At 34.9% G+C, this 21,359-nt stretch overlaps 1 protein-coding gene across 1 annotated transcript in view; it reads right to left on the reverse strand.

Moving 5' to 3' along the window:
- LOC138715710 (uncharacterized) overlaps positions 1–21,359 on the reverse strand; it is a 111,979-nt gene that overhangs the window by 77,657 nt on the left and 12,963 nt on the right. The window contains exons 2-4 of the mRNA XM_069848766.1: positions 8,699–8,841; positions 5,880–6,038; positions 2,059–2,205 (exon numbers count right to left, since the gene is read on the reverse strand). Coding sequence (XP_069704867.1) covers positions 2,059–2,205; positions 5,880–6,038; positions 8,699–8,827 — 435 coding nt within the window. The 5' untranslated portion in view covers positions 8,828–8,841. The remainder of the gene's footprint in view (positions 1–2,058; positions 2,206–5,879; positions 6,039–8,698; positions 8,842–21,359) is intronic.

A 21,359-nucleotide genomic window follows, 5' to 3' on the forward strand; every position in this document is an offset into this window, starting at 1 on the left:
TTGTTGAAAAGTGTTGAAATGTGGTGTCAAATAGTGTGTGTGTTCTGAAATTGATCTGTGTGTTGAGAATTTGATCAGGGTGTGTTTTGGTGTGTCTGTATATTTCATATTGTTCTAGTGTGTTGAGTTTTTGGTTTTTGGGCTGTATGATATACAGCCCAAAAACCAAAAACTCAACATTGTGTAGGATTTCCATGTCTCTATTTATGTTGTTGTATGTTGTTCAGAACACACACACTATTTGACACCACATATCAACACTTTTCAACAATCGAATGCACCCACACAACAGGCAGCGAAGTTCGAGATGATGCCGAGATCTAGTAGGCTCTGAGGATGGTGTGAAGAAACACCGAAATAGCTGTAAGCCGCACATGCTTACACAATTAACACGAGTAAGATCGCAATTTAATCAATTATATATATATATATATATATATATATATATATATATATATATATATATATATATTCAAGTTTTAAAAGTAGTGTACGAAAGATTCAACATGGATATTAAATGAACTTCACATAAAAAGTTCAACACTTAATTATTGCATAAAATTAAATAGAAGACATTGACAGAGACTTAAATAAAGTTAAAACTTTAGTCTTAAAATACGCATGCGCAATAACCAAATAAAAATTATTTCAAATTATTTCAATTCAACTTGCCATTAGGAAAGTCCAGTAAAACAGAGCATTTGGAATTGAATGGGTTGCATCAGCTGCTTGTTTATGTGGATGATGTGAATATATTAGGTGAAAATCCACAAACTATTAGGCAAAACACGGACATTTTACTTGAAGCAAGTAGGGAGATAGGTTTGGAAGTAAACACCGAAAAAACAAAGTATATATGATTATGTCTCGTGAACAGAACATAATTGGTACGAAATGGAAATATAAAAACTGGAAATTTATTCTCCGAAAAGGTGGAAAAATTCAAATACCTTGGAGCAACAGTACCAAATATAAATGACACTCGAGAGGAAATTAAACACAGAATAAATATGGAAAATGCCTGTTATTATTCAGCTGAGAAGCTTTTGTCATCCAATCTGCTCTCAAAAAAGCTGAATGTTATAATTTATAAAACAGTTATATTACTGGTTGCTCTGTATGATTGTGAAACTTAGACTTTCACTTTGAGAGAGGAACAAAGGTTAAGGGTGTTCGAGAATAAGGTTCTTAGGAAAATATTTGGAACTAAGAGGGATGAAGTTACAAGAGAATGGAGAAAGTTACACAGAACTGCACACATTGTATTTTTCACCTAACATAATTAGGAACATTAAATCTACACCTTTGAAATGGGCAGGGCATGTAGCACGTATGGGTGAATCCAGAAATGCATATAGAGTGTTAGTTGGAAGACAGGAGGGAAAAAGATCTTTGGGGAGGTCGAGATATAGATAGGAGAATAATATTAAAATGGTTTTGAGGGAGGTGGTATATGATAGGGATTGATGGTGGGCTTATGTGAGGACAGCAATGAACCTCCAGATTCCTTAAAAGACATTTGTAAGGTAAGAACAGGGCTATACAGTCTTCAGAAAAATATATTCACATTATGAAATAAGAAATACTATACATGTCAAAATAGAATAGAATAGAATAGAATGTTTTATTTTCGCTGACAGAATTAAGTCCATAAGGCCTTCTCTTCCACTCAACTAGCCTTAATCAATACAATACATATTTAAATTACGAATATTTACACAACACTTAAAAGATTCTCCAGTACTGGGTAACATTTTTCAATTAAATGTTAATGTATAGTACATATTTAAATTTAGATAAACCTATAAAATAAAGTAGTAACTTAATTTATGAGCTAATTTAATTCAATCAATTATAATTAATTTGAGATAACTAGTAAAATGATGAGAATTAATTTAATATAAGTTTACTAGAACATATGGGGGCAATGAACTCCAACCTGAACAGTTTTGTGTTCCATGAAAGTATTGTAAGAATGTATAATTTTCCAACATAATGTATTTCTTTTGCTATTTGACAGCAATTATTGCACACCTCTACCAAACATAATGTCCATACCTTTTCATTATAATTATCTTCTATCAGATGCATATGCTTTTCTGTTCCGAGGTCTTTAATGCAAGTGGTAAAGAAGAGATGTTTTATGAAGTGTCTCAAACACAAACTAAAATCATATTCACATAGCGCACTGAATAATGAAGCATACTGCAACAAATAAAGGAAGTGTAATAATAAGTACAACAACAACCACATAATAATAATAATAATAATAATAATAATAATAATAATAATAATAATAAAATAAAGAGAGAGAAGGGAAGCTGTATTATTGCAGCACACAGTAAACACAAAATATTACAGTATATGCATACATGTAAAGAGACAGCGAAAATCATGTAATCATGTGAAAAGGTATTAAATGAAACAATACACCATACCTTGAATTGACTTCACACGATTATCTTGCTAGACATAATAGTACATTTAAATTACTACAGCATGAAATGTGAAAATAAATGTGAGAAATAGTAGCCAACTCTGGCATCTACATGATCCAAAAGCTGTCATCACAGAAAAGAATATCAATATAAACTAACAGAAAAATTTAAGAAAATAGCGGGCCTTATCAACACTAGTCATGATCGCCCGTAACAATTATAAACTGAAATAATTATTATAATTAAAGGTTACGAAATAAAACATGTAAAATCTATTTATACAAAATGTATATGCATTTGAAGAAAAATATTATAATTAGACTTATTAAATTTTAGTAAGTGAAATGACTTATTATAATTAATGAGTGGTATTATTAAAGTAAATTAAATCTTCCATATCAGTGATTTAAGTACTAATTTTCATTGCATAAATGTTTATTTTCAGAAGATATTTCAGCAATTATTAGTACATAGTTACATGCATATTTTGAGACTTTTTTGTGGATAAAGTTGAGCGGTCTTGTAATGATGTAACATAATTTTTATAAACTAATGATAAAAATAAACATAAAATAGACATATACGCTGAAGTATTTAATTTATTTTAAACAAAGGTCATGTTAGGACCAGTAGCGGCTGGTGGTCAAAATAATGAGTGTGCTACAATCTCTATATTGGCCTACTGTATACACTTATATGCATTTATCTTAATTTGAGACTCGCCTAGTGACGAAATATGGAGTTCGTTCCTACTGCAGAACTTGTCAATTACCCTGGTGTTAAACGTTAAATCCCTCCATCCTGGACATTATACTCTTTTCTATTGACAGTATTGCAAGAGCAGTGAGGCGATCCTGGGACATAGTGTTCCTTAAAAACGTTTTTATGCGTTTCAAGCAAGAAAAACATCTTTCTGGCTCAGCAGTGGTCATTGGTGTTGTAACCAAAATATTTAACAACTTCGTTACTTCACAGAATGGATCCCGTGAATTGTTGGAGACTGTGTTTTGTAACAATTGAACAGCCATCTATATTTCGGAAGTCTGATCTTCCGTATAGAACTCCAAGTTGCCTTTAACATTCTTTTGTTCAGTACAGTATAGCTGTTGACAGCAACTTCAAGTTCGCGTTCAGGAAAATTATGCAAAAAATTGTCATAAAATTCGCTGTTTAGCAATTTTGTTGCGTCTAGGTAGCTTAAAGATTGGAAACGATGAATAGTTTCCCGAATTATATGGTTACATACCGCCTTGGCATCAATTTTCTGGGATTCAATTTTCCATCGCTTGCTGATTGATTCAGGAGGAACCTAAAGAAACTGGTAGATGGCAGCAGCAGTCGAACATTTGAATTACCAAATACATTGTACATAGTTCCGAGTTCCTCCACAAACAAGCATTCTTTCCTTACGCTTTACTTTTGCAATCTCCAAGCTGTGTTGTGCTGAAGCTGACTACAGCACTTCCCCGTGTAAAAATAGCCAATCAGAGAAGTTATTTCAGCTTCGCACAGGCGCATTAATTGTCTACATTCTCATGTAAGTTTTGAGTAGCACAACGAACCCCCTGAGGCACCAAAGAGCGAAAAGCGAAGACTAAACATTCTATAACGCGTCATGAACATAACCACGGGAAAATGTGAAATGGCAGATCAAATACTATGGTATTACAAATACATTATTTGAGCAAAAATTATCATTGTGCTGTAGCACTGTAGCACATAAGGACGGGCCGCCCCTGGTTAGGACTAATTAGACTAGGATAAACAATCAAACCTACTGAAACGGTCATGTCACCTCAGTGAACTGTCATTTTTTTTCTAGAATTGATTACATTTCTCATGTAACATGTATAACATTTCTTTAATTTCAGTGGTAACCTCCATAAAAATAGGTCAGAAAACTTTTACACACATTTAATGAATGGCCATAAACTGTTCGGAATACTGAGTTTTTTATCCACGGGTAAATCATATAAAATCTCAATGCTTCTAATTACAAAAACTGTCAAAATTGTTTCCTAATATGTTACTGCTGCTGTTCTTTTTGGTATCTTACTGAGTTATTGCGCTCTGTCTTACAGCTTTGTCCGGCAATAACAATGGAGGATATTGAACATCTTCAGATATCAACAAACAAATTTGCATCACAGATTAACATTATAGCTTTTCATTGTGTTAAAATGAGGAAATAACCTGGCGGACTAGTTTCGAAATGATGTTCTTTATTTTTCGAAGTGCACTAGGCTTTGGAAAATGAAGATCACTTTGAAACTAGTCAGCCAGGTAATTTCCTCATATTAACACAGTAAATAGTTATAAGGTTAATCAGTGATTATTAAGTGTTAAAACTGTATATAGAACAATGAAAAAATAAATTGGACCTCTTTCTTCTATTTGAAAAATGAATGAAGTGGTATGGTTGAAGAAATAAAGTATCTGAATTCAAAAGACAATGTTGCTTGTATACCTATCTAATCATCTTCTTTATGGCTACAAAAAATTAATAAAAATACCGTATAACATATGAAACTGACTATACAGAAGATTTTTCACAAATAAGTGTTAAACAATGTGGACTACATGCTTAGTCTATTGCTTTCACTAAGAAATTAAATAAGTTACATAAGCTGTAGATATTATTTCAAAATTCTAAACATTCTCACTGTACCATGACTTTACATATACGAGATTTTGATTCGTGTCCATAAACAACTCCAAAAATTTACCAGAAATGAACAAATTCACAATCACTATACAAGAAGAAAGTCTAATTTGCACCTGTTTGGACACAAAAGTTCCCTTTTTGAAAAAAGTTTTTATTACAACGGCAGACTTCTATTTAATAAATTATCTGGGTCTATTAAACACATAAATGCTGAAATTAAATTCAAAAAAGAATTAAAAAAATTTCTTATGGATGGTTTTTATTCAGTACAAGAATATCTTGAATGTTAGTATTTCCAGTTATTACATGTTGTTAAGTTGTATGTATATGTTTATTAATAGTAGATGATAAAGGTTTCATAGATAATTATTAGTTCTAGGTTTATTGTGTGAAGATATGACAATTTTAGTGGTAGTGTTCAATTATTTGTCAGCATTATACACCATGTTATTATATATATCAGTATTATTTTGCAAATGTGTATAAGTTTTAGAATTGTTTCTAGTTTTAATTTCTTTGACATGTCCAACATCACCCTGTATGATCCTTAGAACGAAATAAAATACATACATACATACATACATAGTAACTTGTAAATGATTGTATTGGTACTTATCACAATACAATTAATCACATAATGAAGAGAAGTTTATAGTACATTCCAAAAATTAGCGATCATCTCTGTTAAGATAATTTTTCAGAAGAATGTCTAGTGACCACGTAAGACATATTTTATTGAATAAATAAGAATTTACGTCCATCAATTGCATTTTTACCTTGACAGGATTTCGTAGAAATTCTTCTTTTGGTATCACATTATACTCAAGTACTCTTTGGGAACGCAGCAATGTTAAACGGTGTTGCTCATCGATGCTTGGAGTCTGTGTAGCTTGTTGGAACAATGGGTCATTTTCCATCTTCTTCCACACAGCCATCTGCATGATATATAACAATTAACTGCAAAGATTTTTCCTACGCTACCTGGTTTACAGTTAGAAAATAACAGTACTATTGTGCTTTTAAGTAAGCAATTTCCGAGAGAGAAATATTGTCGGAATTTTTACTATAAGTTTGTATTAACAAAATAATAATTAATATCAACTACAACCGATTAATTTTAATAGACTCGATTATTCGATTAAATATTTTTGATTGATTAATCTTACAACAGAAATTGATCGATTAATCGATTAAATCCCACAACACTAATACGAATGCTAGCAAATAAAGTCAATATACAGAATTGTAGCCAAATTCTTATGCATTTCATACTAAACTCTTGCCAACCATTTACTAAATCTATGTTTGATAATATTAATAATTGTCATATTTAGCTTGAATTGCTCTTTTAATTGAAATCTTCAGACCTCTCCTCATATAATATCATAGAAGGGACTGTAAATATAAGTTTTTGTTAAATGAGCCCAGTTGTTTTACATAGTCCATAGCATATTATGATTAGCATAGATCACTAATCAATAATTATGATTTTAGAGGTTACAATAATTTATTACTTTCTACGTGAAACATCTATATTCGACATACAAGAGAAAAAAATTTGTAATGTTGTAACATGAAAGGTTTACTCTGATGTCACCCTCACTCGTGGTACCATGAAAACAGAAGTGTACGATGAACTTAGTGCCTCATGGTTTTCCACGCAGTCAGTCTCGCTGCATTTTCTATTTAACATACCTATATCAGTCATCTCTCTCTATTATCTAATTATTATTATTGGACAGGGTGTATTCATCTTGCCTGTGGTAATATTTATTTAAAATCTATCCTACCCAACCTAAAAAATTACATACCAAGAATAATGACATTTCACGCAATTGAAGAAATTTCATAAATTCCCTATCACCATTTTTAAATTTTCTTATAATATCCAGAACAAAAAAATATTTTTAACAGAATGGGTGTGTAGATTTTTTTTTACAAAGAACTTAATACACTTTTTCCTGAAAACCAATTCGGCTATTGTTTCAATTTATACATTTGAACACCAAAATTCTTATAGGCATCCCTCAATACACCATCCGATATAAAGCTAAAATTAATTGATTTGGTCATTGCTAGAAGGCCCTTTGTCCAAAAATGTTAGTTCTGAATAAATCGAAAAAAACTGTTTTTAAGAAATACTAATCTTTGTAGAGCAAAGTGGTGACTGTCCATCATAAAGGTATATTTGTGCTTTCTGGAAGCACAATTTTTATTTTGTTGTCATATGTAGTTTGTATAATATTATTAATTAAAAATTCAAATTTAAGGGCCTTTTAGCAGTGAACTTAAAATAATTTCACATTTGGTTAAAAATGGAGTACTGTAATAAAATACAGGATTGTAAATTAAATAAACTACCATTATTTCAAGTTAAAAGTATATTTATCTTCTTAAAATATATTTTAATTACGTGTTACGAAGTTTCAGGCCCTTGTTTTAATCTAACTTGACGATTTCATTCTGTATTTTCTCTATGTCCTGCTAGTGGAGAATTTACAACTTTCTCATAATAAGGTAACTGTTCATGGGGAATGTAGCATAGAATTTTCTTGATATCCTGCATTTTGTCTGGGTTGATTGCAATCAATTCATCATAAGTAGGACGTTGGGGAAGGGCTATGTTTTCAATTCCAGGTAGACAAAGAGCAAAAGTATGCCTAATACAACCATCAATGAACTTGGATGTTGAAACAATATGAGGAAGAGTGGCATTGTACATATATTCATAATAACTCGCAGGGGCTAATGACAACTTCGAACACCGAGGTACCTTTCTACCATAAGATTCTACAGAAAGACCTCCTCTTTTGTAAAACATGGGCCACCAGTTAATGAGTGACTTTATTTTTGTGCATGCATAAATATTTTATATAGCCTATCAAGATTTTTGTGGCCTAAGGAAATAACATTTTTATGCAATATTCATTTACGTCAGTGATTCAGTGTAAATATTCTGAACTTACCTACAATCCTCACCAGTTCGTCTTTCAGCCACCAATTCTCCAGAGTAAGTCACATGTTCAGTGCCTTTAACTTTGGCTTTCTTTAATATATTTCGTTTCCAACTGCAAGTATCACTACATCTCTTTTTGCTTTACAAACTCTCAGTCTCCATTTTAATTAGCCGAAATTGCGTATAACATAATAATTTGTAATAAAACACAAATAAAGATCAGAACAGAATAAACAGACCGCTTCAAACAATGAAGATAGCTGATAGTATAGCAAGTATAAAGGTTTGTCATCAGATGGAAACACTGCTAAATGACAAGTTCACAGCTAGAAGGCCCGCTATCCTGGAGTAAGGGCATTTTAGCATGACATGAAAAATGAAATGCTCAACTGTGCGTGTGTATGAAGGCTTGAGGAAAGTCCTTTTAGCACAGAGTGTGTATTTATGTGTAAGGATATTGAATCTGTAGTTAACTCATTTTTGCAAAAATACGGAGAAAGGGCCTTTTAGCAATGACCAATTCAATTATAAAGGTACATAATTAGTGAGCCCGTATAAAATAATTGAAGAACAAACTTGAATGATGCATAGTGAAAAAACATTTTCTTGCATTAATTTTAACTCCTCCTAGCTACTTACCATGATGCTGCATCTCTCTTCGCCTTCTACTGCTATTTTCATTTTTTTCCAACAGAAACATGCTAATTTCCTGTATGTATCTAATGGTCCCTGAGGAAAGTCTTGAAGTTGTAGCCTAGTTTTTGACATTTTTACTTGTTCTTCTGGAACATACAATTCAGTTACAAAATTTATTGATGTAAAGGAACACACACAATGTCAATTCATGGGTACTTCTAAAGTTACCGTACCTCGTTTACTTTGGAGATATTACATTTATGCCTTCAAGTTCTTGAGACAATATTCGAAGAATTTACTGTATTATAAACAGTGGCGAAGCTAAGGTGTAAATATGGAGTAGACTGAAAAAAATCTGCTTATCTTTTATCTTTGTATACAGCAGATGTTTCTCGGTTTTTCTATCAAAATATTTTTTGTGACACAGATCCCACAAGAAGTTGATGACCATTCATTTTCACCCCCAAACAAAATACAGATATACACTGGGGACAGAACATCTAGAAGCTTGAAGACCGTTACTTTTAAGCGGTCCAACCACCCCCTCCTACCGTACTAGCAGGTACGGTACCATTCATTTGCAAAACATTTTCTGAACGGAAGTTATTGTATTGTGAGAGTGCAGCTGGATCAGTGAAAGTAAGTAGTCAACGTTTTCAGTTTGTAGTGCAACGAACAATTCTGCTGTGTGTAGGCTCTTCTGTAGTGACGTCACTGAAGCCTCTAGTTGTTCTGTCCCCGGTGTAACAATATAGCTTATTTATCTGAGAGTACTGTACCCTGTTAGCCAAGGATATTTCTTATATCACGAAAATTGAAAACTTATATTTTGTCTTCCTCTGTAAACGTAGTGTCTGTCTCCTATCTTTGTAAGTACATTTTGTTCCATACATTCAATTGAAACGGCTTCTCTTTAAATTCTACAAATAAATAATAATGGCCCCAATGTTTTCTCAGTATGAGCCACTTTACACAAAATTAATATGTAACACATACACGCATGCATTCTTTATTAAACTAAAGCTCAGCAACATAGCTCATTCATAGAACATCAACATAGCGCGACATATTATAGTGACGGTAGGTGACAAGACTAGCCTCGTTTAGCCCGATGTAGTGAATCGATACCCCCTTCCCAGACCCCCCCCCCCCCCAGCTTACGAGTCAAGGTCGTAGCCATGTCTTTAGAGGCTTGTGATCACAAGCCTCGCCTCGCACTGAACTCTCGGATCATGGAATGACTGCCAACAGTGAACTTAATATGTGGAAGGATCGGAATTAAACCAAGTGTTACGATAAATCATTATTACGAACTTAAAAGGCTTACTGTTACTAGATATAATAACTCAAATTTTTTGGGTAGGCTAAGTCTCAAAAGCTTCTTAAAGTTTCGCCACTGATTATGAAGTACATTTGTTTAGCAGAATTTTTATAGCGTCTACTTTTTACCCTGTGCAAATGGCCCAGATCCCTTAAGAGTTATTAATGTCTCTTTCCATTAGTCCAGTGCTAAAAACAGGATTAGCTGCGTTAATTAAACGATAAATAAATTACGGTACGAGTAATTTACGCGTGTTCGACGTCAATTTATTATATACTTTTCTATGTGGCGTAATAAATTGTTTTCATAAACATTAATTAAGAAATAACCAAGTTAATGCAAGTATCGTAAGCATTTGTAACCACGGAAATGAAAATAATTGGAGTGGTGGTATGTCAAAGCCACGCGTGGTAACGCAATTACTAAAAATACTGTTTAAAAAAATTAACGTTTCTTTTAATTTAGTAGTTCATGACTACTTACTTAACGTAATATCACTCTTAATAAATTCAGAGTAATTTGTTTTATGCGAAGTAAATAGAGAAACTATTATCTTTAAGTTAGCTACAGGTAGAGTTGCGCGTTAATACAAAATAATACAGGGTCCAGCAGAGGAACGGGCGATTTTAAAGAGCGCAGCAGAGTTGAGGGGAGATGAACTGTGCGCACATTCTATGCCCTTAGTCATCGCTCATCATGGACCATTAGTCATCGTTCACCATGGAAAGGTGGAGCGGTGCACAACGTGCTTTCGCAATAAAAAGCTTTTACGAGAATAACGGCAGTTTTGAGGCTACTATGTGTGAATTTCGTCATTTTAATTTAAGGCCCCATGATCTCATCTCGTCCCGTCAGTTTATGAGACTAATTTTCATCCATACAAAATTCAGGTAGTACATCAATTGAAACATTGTGATATTTTCAACCGAATAGCGTTTTGTGAGATTTTAAATCGCATAGATGACACTTTGTGGATGTCTGTCTGACGAAGCACATTTCCGTCTCAATGGTAGTCCGCTATTTATTTCTTGAAAAACATGTGCTTTAAGTGAATTGTACAGTAGTGGCAAAAAAAAAAAAACGGACCGACCCTTGTAGCTGATTTCAGAGCCTTGTTCACTCCAGAACACAATAGACTGGTAACTAAGACTTTAGTGGTTCGAATCCTGCGTGGGAAGGAAACTTTTTTTTTGTTCCTTATTCAAATTTATTCCCAATACTTTTCGATTGCTGGTAAAATTCATGTTCTGGAAATAATAAGTTAATTAAGTAGTAAAATATCGCTGCAATCGAAAAGTATGGGGATAAATTTGAATAAGTAACAAAAAAAAAAAAAAAAGTTCCCTTCTCAAGCAGGATTCGAACCACGAAAGTCTTAGTTACCAGTCTATCGTGCTCTGGAGTGAACAAGGCTCTGAAATCAGCTACAAGGGTCGGTCCGGTTTTTTTGCCACTACTGTACAACGAGGGACATAATAGTTGAGCGAATCGAGTTTTTTTATGTCAAGGAATGCCACACTGCGCATGCTCCGAGCCGAAAGTTTTTGGTCATATGTTGACTAGATATTCGCTTCGCTTTTCTGATTAAATATTACATATCTGTGCTGTAAAGGAATTAAAACTAGGCCTATACTCTCTAATGAACCGCGCTACAGATCTTGGAAATATTTTCGCCCGCTCAACATATTATGTCCCTCATTGTACGCTCACGGATCGGTACAAATTCAACATGCATAGAAAGTATAACAATGCAATTAGAACCAATCCTGATGATGCCATATACAAGAAAATGCATCATAATCAGGAAAAAATGGCAGACTTAGAAACGTCTTCATGAAATTTTGGGGTAAATTCAGACAGATTAATTACCTATGTGAAGGAACCAGTTGTAGATTTGTCGTCTGACCTTCGAGGTCAGACGGAGGCCTGCCGTTGGAATGGGGTTTAAGGGGTTAGGCAATCTGAGTCCCGAGTAGATATTTGCTTCCTCCCATATAGGTAAACTGAGTCCCTATGATCATAAAGGTACAGGAAATTGAGTCCTAGTATATTTCACAAAAATGCGTGAAAATATATTTGATTTATTATGTTGTTATACGTGTAGTTTGTACAATATTCAAAGTTAATCGTTGACAATTGTGCATAAATTCAGAAAATAGTAGTTTCCTTAAGTATTTCTTCTGTCTTCCGTTTCTGCATCAAGACGACGTCGGGGAATGTTTCATTAACGATCTAATCTGAAGACTGTAAAATTCAAATGTTCACTGATTACGTCTTTGAGACATACATCGTACCAGATGCGCTATTTCCATTACCTCTTTGGATCAATTTCGCAGCCACAACAGAACCCACAAACAGCTGTGAGTCTTTCCATTCTCGCTTGAATGCATTATAGTAATCATCCGAATACACATATTGTCATCGATACATTGAAGGACATGAAACTCTCATGTTTCATTCCGAAACAAGAGTGAAAAAAAAAGCAACCGAAGGGAAAAATGGGTTTTTAAAGAGGGGAAAATGACACAGCGAATCAAGATATCACAAGATTCCAATTTGTCAAATCAGTTTCTTTCAAGTTCCTTTCTGTATCTTAAAATAATGTAAGAGCTTGGCAGTTTCCTAGACGATCTTAAAGTAAAGTGGCAAAATGTTTTACCACACCATGTTTTTAACCACAAGATGTGACAAAATTTTTAACCTCAGCAACTAACTACTGGTTGTACTAGTTTGTTGACAGTTTCAAGTTTGGAAAAAGTGGGAGTAAGTAAGATTTTATCGTGACGGTATTTACTCGGGACTGTGTTTACCTATACACATTTTTTTTTCGTAGAGATTCAGTTTACCTATACACCTTTCGTGACAGGACGCCCTGTTTACTGCATTTTTCATGATAGGGACTTACTTTACTAACCCAGACTGGAATCTAGGCTACTCTTGAGTAGCCAACTCCAAGGGTGCATCGGCCCTGGATTCCGCCCACTCAATGTCGTGTGCAAGGGCACACGCCCCTGAGCACATCATTTAAATGTCACTGAAAATTTTTAATTGGTCACAACAGTCAAACCCCCAAGACAGACAGGTTATTTGCTTAATTACCTTGTTATACTCTTGTATATATTTTTTTATTTTATTTAATTGGGTTATTTTACGACGCTGTATCAACATCTAGGTTATTTAGCGTCTGAATGAAATGAAGGTGATAATGCCGGTGAAATGAGTCCGGGGTCAAGCACCGAAAGTTACCCAGCATTTGCTCGTATTGGGTTGAGAGAAAACCCCGGAAAAAGCCTCAACCAGGTAACTTGCCCCGACCGGGTTTCGAACCCGGGTCACTTGGTTTCGCGGCCAGACACGCTGACCGTTACTCCACAGGTGTGGACCTCTTGTATAATCTGAGGTACTAGAATAAATACGGTTTCCTATACTTCATACTTCTACAAGAAGACTTACTTAGATCTTCAAGAACGCTCGAATTTGTCTGGATTGGCTTTTAAGAGTTCAAAAGTCTCTTTTCACCATATGTGTTCCACATTTATTGCACTCGCATTTGTGTAGTAAATTCTATTCGTTAGGTGTTATAGTTCAACTGACAATGGAGAATTTAAAGCCCAAGTCAAGATCCGAGAAGGGATAAAGAAGAAATTGAAAGTTATTAAGATGATGAAGAGAACTTTATTTCAAGTCTGTGTAAAATTGAAAGTTGATAGAGAATGTATGGTAAATAAACGAAGCTCAAGCTGGCCTGTTCTGGTTCAAAGGTGAATGCTGATGATTGTGGCTATTAAGAAAATATTTCTGACGACAGTAGCTTTGAATCATGGCAAGTAAATGGCAGTAAAGATGGTATGCTTCTCAAAAATATGAAAGTGAAAGTAATTTATCCAATCCAGTTCCAAAATCTGAGAAGTGGTATACACGGTATTACGGGTATACGTGCAAGTATTTTAATATTTAAGAGTAAAATAACACCCTATTTACCTTTTCCCTTACTCTAATAGTTTTTCAATAAACGCGTCACGAATTTTACAGTCTGATGTTTTATGAAGGATCGTTACTATGAAACGCCTGTCCGTTTAGACTATACGCACGTCTTTCCATCACATGTAGCCTACTCTAGCATAAACACTCTTTCTAGGTCAATTAAGAGTCATATTAACCTTGCAGTAAGCTTACTTAACGTAATGGAAGGATTCACTGATGCTGAATTAGCCGATAGGCCTATTCATTTAATGTATGGAACAGCAAGAAAACCTGCAATCGTGGCAAGAGAGCTCTATTCAATACGATTTTCAAATCGTGCGAATCCAAATAGACTAACGTTGTTGCTGTGTACCAAAACCTCGATCTTCTCGTCCTCGGACAGACGACTGTGGATCGCAAAGTGACGCTGTTTCCTTTGTAATGTTGCACAGTTTCTAAAAAAATGCCTACAAAAGTTAAAAAAAATACTAACTTTCAACAAGAAACGAGATATTTTATTTCGTCTGTTTCTTCTATTTCAGTAACAATTTTTAAATATGTATTTATTTTAATTCTTTCGTAATAGTTTAGAAATGAATGCCATATCGTTTATAAAACCTTTTTTATCTTTATTATAGATGACATCAGTTTAAATAAGTGTTTTATTTCATTGCAGTCTAACAAATTTATGAGAATAAAAATGTAGGCTGTGTTCGAAATTCGAATATATTACTGTACAAAATAAATAATGAATTTAATCGCATGTGTTAATGTAAGAAGGTGTTTGGATACACATTAAATTATTTGATTACTACCCGTTACCTCATGGTAAGCCTGAACGATAGGTAGCCTCCACAAGCTTGGACCTCTGCATTTAGCCCTAGATCATATATGTAACAGATTGCTCATCCCTATGTTAAAATCGGCAGCACTTTGAAGAAAACAACCGCCAGGATCGCCACCGTCCTCCGTAAACGAACACGAGATGGCAGTACAGTTGCTAATGCAATTCAAATTGGAGTTATGACGTGATTTCTTATATAACTAGATGGCAGCATAGTAAACCTGACAAAAGTTGTTACCGTCAAAGCCTGAAGGTCGAGCAATCTGGGTATATATGATCTAGGGTTTAACTTAAGCAGGCGTTCGTAGAGAAAAATCGCCTGGAAGTATTAAGTAACCTAAAAAGATGTTTTTTTTTTTTTCATGTAGGCTATAAAATATAACTTCGAAGATTGAAAAATCCTTTACATAATGTGGTTCAGTATTATACCCGATTACCTCTAAAATATTTGCACGTATTCCCTTAACAACCTGTAGGCCTACAACATGCGCCCTTGGAATAATTAGAATTAGTGATAGCGAGATGAAGCTTTATTGAGACGAATCCGAGAGCTCGTATGTGATTTTTAACATTCATCTTACTGCTGGACAAACCCTCGAAAAAAAAAAAAAGAGGTAATTATCCCAAGCGGGATTTGAACCCACGCCAAATTGCAGCCCCAAAGTACGAGTGCCGCTTGGTACCGGCAGACCACACTGGCGTTACTTAATGACGTCAGGGACTGCCGGACTTAATCACAATTCAAAATTAAATTGGACAATTTTGTCTTATTTCATGGTTTTTAGGTATTACTAGAAGTGTTGATTTGTGTTCTTTACTCTAGATTAAAATTGCAAGTTTCTTGTTTATGTTCGTAAATTAATTAAGATATAATTAATTGATACTTAATCACTCATTTAAGTTTGTGCGACTGTAACCTGTGTATATTTTTGTGTAGCTATAGGCCTACTTGTAGCACGCATGGGCGGTTCCAGAAATGCATAGCCTATAGAGTGTTAGTTGGGAGACTGGAGGGAAAAGACCTTTAGGGAAGCCGAGACGGAGGTGGGAGGATAATATTAAAATGGATTTGAGGAAGGTGGGGTATGATGATAGAGACTGGATTAATCTTGCACAGGATAGGGACCGATGGCGGGCTTATGTGAGGGAGGCAATGAACCTGCGGGTTCCTTAAAAGCCATTCGTAGGTCTACTTGTTTATAGTGTGATTTTATTTTATTTATATTATTGTATTTGTACTTTTGGAGGTGTGGAAGAGAAGACCTGATGGCCTTAACAACACGAGAATAAATAAATAAATAAGTAAATAAATAAATAGTACACAGAAAACACGAAACTTATGTAAAACACTAGTCAAACAACTTGCTCTTTATTTTTCTCATCATATATATTTCAAGCATTCTGTCTGGGATCGAATTCTGGAATCTTCTGATGAGAAGTCACTACCGAATAACTGAGGTACGTTTGAAATTACTAGTCACGTGGTGTTAATGTTAAGCTGAGAACCAAGACTCAAAATGCCGGTCACGGGCCTTCTCCTTGACGACAGGAAACAAAGTCCTGAATAACAAATATGGTGGATACAAGTCATGACTCACTTCCAGACCCTGTTATTTGATAACATTCGTATCGTAGCTGCACGATAAGCTGAGAACTTTTCATAATTAAAAATTCCTCAAGAATAGTCAAGAGTTTTTTTTATGACTTTATGCTTTAGAATCTCTTCAGATTATAATATTATCGTCTTCTTTCATGGCAGTGTCGTACGCAGAATTTTGTCATTATTAAAATTGTTTTTTTTTTACTTCGTTATTTAACGACGCTGTATCAACTGCGAGGTTATTTAGCGTCGATGGAATTGGTGATAGCGATATGATATTTGGTGAGATGAGGTCGAGGATTCGCCACAGATTGTCTGACATTTGCCTTACGGTTGGGGAAAACCTCGGAAAAAACCAAACCAGGTAATCAGCCCAAGCGGGAGTCGAACCCGCGCCCGAGCGCAACTTCGGATCGCAAGGCAAACGCCTTAACGACCGAGCTACGCCGGTGGCTATTAAAATTGTTTACAATTTACATTACCGGTATTTAAAATTTTGTTAATAATAACAATAATAATAATAATAATAATAATAATAATAATAATAATAACAATAATAATTATTATTATTATTATCATCATCAGCTGAGCTTTCACAGGGGGATGTGAAACTATAGTTTCCGAAAAGAATTCGCGACAAATCGCCAAGCTGTGGCTGCGAAGAAACATTTCACTAACCTCGCGATAATCACTACAAGACTCTTTGCTAAAAATTGGTAAAATTGAGCTTTGCGGTCGCTTAGACATATCAAAGAACCCGGGAACGATAATGTGAAGTTTATACAGGGACATCATTTTATTTTTACTAACATTTCTAATATTAACCTGGCTATACCTTTGGATTAACGGTTCAGAACCGGAAACACTGTTTGCTACCCCCTTCCACGACCGGAGTTTGATGACACTGGCGTAAAATACAAACAGATCACTTTACTAGGTATAGGAGGGAAGAAAAGTAGTTCACTCATTTACGTAAACTAGAAAATATCGCGATTTTGAGTTCGATAATTTTCATTGAGTTTTCTTTAATCAAAATACAGTACAGTATTAACAATAAGTGATTTTACTCACGAACTGAGCTATCCATATGGACGTATTCATTATGCAGTGTATATTATACAGTCTACAGCACATTAGCTTACAATATAAGAGAGTGAATTTAAATTGAAAAATAATCATAATATGGATATTTAAACACATTTTTGAAAATGGTGGCCGTTTATTTCGATAGAAGCTTCAGTTTGTGCATATTATCTCACACTAATGTATCTAATTCCAATTTCCAGTTTTGTCCTTCGTACCAGTAACATGTTGAAATAATTCTGTACCTACTCTATAAAAGAGTACTTTGCGTACTGTAAATTCAATCTTCACTTCTGTCCGATCCGAAAAGACAAAATTACTCAGATTGCTATCTACTGTCCGCCCAAGTGGTTTTATCAGGTAGTGTCATAGTGCACACCGCTATTACTGTTCTCCAATCAGGAGATTAACCGTGAAAGGAATGTGCTTACTACTGCGTCATCTATTGGAGCGAAGTAGATAGATAATATTACCGTTATAACTTCAGTTTAAAAAACATGCGCTCTCCTGCGTATGTTATTTCCTTTATGGAGGGATTAAAAGACCACCGTGATCTAATTTTATAACTAGGGTAGTATAAATATGTGTATCAGTGTTATCGTTTGTGCTTTCAGAGTTAGCCAATGGAGATGCGTGTACCTATGTGTGACCTTATGACATCTTATAACATCAACATTCATTCACAGCATTATAACGCTGCGTCTCATTCCCCTGAGACTTTCTCCTGGTTGGAGTACAGTGATGTTATCAGCAGGCTTAGAATTCGGAACACTTTAGCAACCAATGCACGCACAACTTGACTGTAGAGTTCCCTGAACATAGTAGACAGACCTGTGGATGTAAATAATAACGTCAATGTCCTGCGTTACATTCCTACTGTTAATAGTACAATATCGTGACGGTGGAAAATGAAGTAGGATACATACGTCACACGTTTTCATATCCCTTAGCGACGTTGAAGGCGTTAGCGTTACAATGAAAAAACCATGTACATACAGTACCTGGCCACATTATTATAATCACTCACATTTTTACTATACTTTACATATTACTTCCTCATTTGAGCTCTGGTTTCCTTTCTGAAGCAGAATTCACATTACATATTTAATTTTTAAACAATATTAAGTAAAATTACAATTATAACAATGTTAATTCAAGAAATATTGATGAATAACCAACCATACCTCAATTTTTACAGAAATTTCAGTATTTCGTACGGCCTCCTTTGGCTTTAATTACAGCTTAATTACAGCTTCAATTCTCTTTGGCATGCTTACAATACACTTCTGTATTATTTCCTGGATCCTCTCATTGTGATTCCAAACATGTATCAGTCTTTCAATAAGTTGAACTCTGGTAGTAATAAATTCTTTTGCCATCTCTCTTTTTACGCGGTCCCAGACGTTCTCAATAGGATTCAAGTCCGGTGAGTTTCCTGGCCATGGCAAAAGAGGAATGTTTTTGGAAGCCAGAAACGTTTTGACTCTCCTAGCAGTGTGGCAAGGTGCACCATCATTGAATAAAAATATATTTCTCCCCATTTGGGAACCATTCGTTCAGCTGAGGGCTAAGCCTGTTTTCCAATACCTGGATATATTGATCTTGTTTCATTGTTCCCTGAACAATTAGAGTCGTCCTGAACCTTTGCCTGATATCACAGACCATATCATGACTGATATTGGGTGTTCAACTGTGTTAACCAGGCATCCAGGAGCAAAATTTTCTCCCTTTCAAATGAGGAAGTAATATGTAAAGTATAGTAAAAATGTGAGTGATTATAATAATGTGGCCAGGTACTGTACTTGCAACTAGTTCGAAAAACCTGTTCACTATGAATTGAAAATGCACTGTGATGGCCTGAGTTAGTTTCGTAGGAAGAGACGGAAGAATACTGTACCTCTGACAACGAAACAAAGCACAGGTAAACAAAACTCAACGCGCCACCTCACTCCATCTGTACTCCGTTGCACTGTAACTTCATTCTTAAGTTGTCTCGGATCCTTAGCCTGGTTACCAGTAATAGCGGTGTCCACTATCCGCCACCTAGTGGCAAAATAGCTTTGATTGAACAGGCAGTTTACGCAGCCATAGGATGTGATCCAGTAGACAGTGGGTAAATTGTAAAGTTACATCAGCTGGTTACATGATCGATATTCTACTCAAGCGTCACATTATCGTTAAGGCTAGACGCGATGTCACATTCTTAATCATAACATGGCCAACAATGAACAAGTTTATTTATAAATGCTCGTTTAACATGAGTTATTTTTTTAGAACTTTGAATATGTATTTATATTAGGCGATTGTCAAGATGGCCATGACTAGACCACGATAACCACGTGACTCCTATTCGTGCCGAAGCCTATCGTTACCATCAATCCTGATACGGCGACACGACAATGCCATTCGTTTATCGTGAACAGAATGACGCAGGAAAGGCTACATTTTAACAATACTGCTGACTTAGTATTACTCTGTGAAGTAATTGCAAATAATCCCTATGGAAACTTAAATCAGTAGAAAGATATTCATGATAGAAACAGTGACTGCAACTGGAAAACCTTTCTCCCTGCGAGCCATAAAAGAGCATATGGATCATCTTATCAAGTTATGGCAAAAATCTTACACTGCAAATTTACGAAAGTATATAATATAACATAAAATCAAAATATTTCCTTCGTAGACATAAAATTTACAAAGCAAGAAACAAAACAGCTTCACAACAATTCAACAATGATCTTCGCTCATCACATTATGTATATTTCGTTTAATTAAATATATTAATAATATTAATATGTCATATTATGACGTGAATAAACAAGCATTACTTTTATGAGAGGTGGTAGATTTTTGCAATCACAATAAATGTGAAGTGTGCCCAAATGCTGCCTAAGTAAGTAATTCGATGTTTTAAAGCATGTTAAATATATTACTTAAATATCCGCGATAAAAAGTGAAATAAATTGAATACAAAATTCGAAATGTATGGGTTTCTTCAGTTTTCTTTATCTTTATCGTATTCAGTGACAGATGGCTGGGCAAAAACTAATTTTATGGCGAAGCCCGCTATTGTACTTACCGTATACGGTCACGTGACATAGTTTACGTTACGGAAAAAAGCTGTCGAATGATGATGTATAATCTGATACAAAATTAGGCTACTTGGATCGGATGCGGAGACTAAGAAAAAGGCGGAAAATATTAAAGATTGGAGAATGCTGGATTTGCAGTGAAAGACCTTCCCTTGGGAAGAAAACTATGAATGAATCAATCAAACAACAACAATATTTACTGGCTTTTAAAGAACCCGGAGGTTCATTGCCGCCCTCACATAAGCCCGCCATTGGTCCCTATCCTGAGCAAGATTAATCCAGTTTCTATCATCATATTCCACCTCCCTCAAATCCATTTTAATATTATCTTCCCATCTACGTCTCGGCCTTCCCAAAGGTATTTTTTTCCCTCCGGCCTCCCAACTAATACTCTATATGCATTTCTCGATTCGCCCATACATGCTACATGCCCTGCCCATCTCAAACGTCTGGATTAAATGTTCCTAATTATGTCAGGTGAAGAATACAATGCGTGCAGTTCTGTGTTGTGTAACTTTCTCCATTCTCCTGTAACTTCATCCCTCTTAGCCCCAAATATTTTCCTAAGCACCTTATTCTCAAACACCCTTAACCTATGTTCCTCTCTCAAAGCGAGAGTCCAAGTTTCACAACCATAAAGAACAACCGGTAATATGACTTTTATAAATTCTAACTTTCAGCTTTCTTGACAGCATACTGGATGATAAAAGCTTCTCAACCGAATAATAACAGGCATTTCCCATATTTATTCTGTGTTTCAT

The sequence above is a fragment of the Periplaneta americana genome, chromosome 15 (assembly GCF_040183065.1).
Source record: "Periplaneta americana isolate PAMFEO1 chromosome 15, P.americana_PAMFEO1_priV1, whole genome shotgun sequence".
Lineage (NCBI taxonomy): Eukaryota > Metazoa > Arthropoda > Insecta > Blattodea > Blattidae > Periplaneta > Periplaneta americana.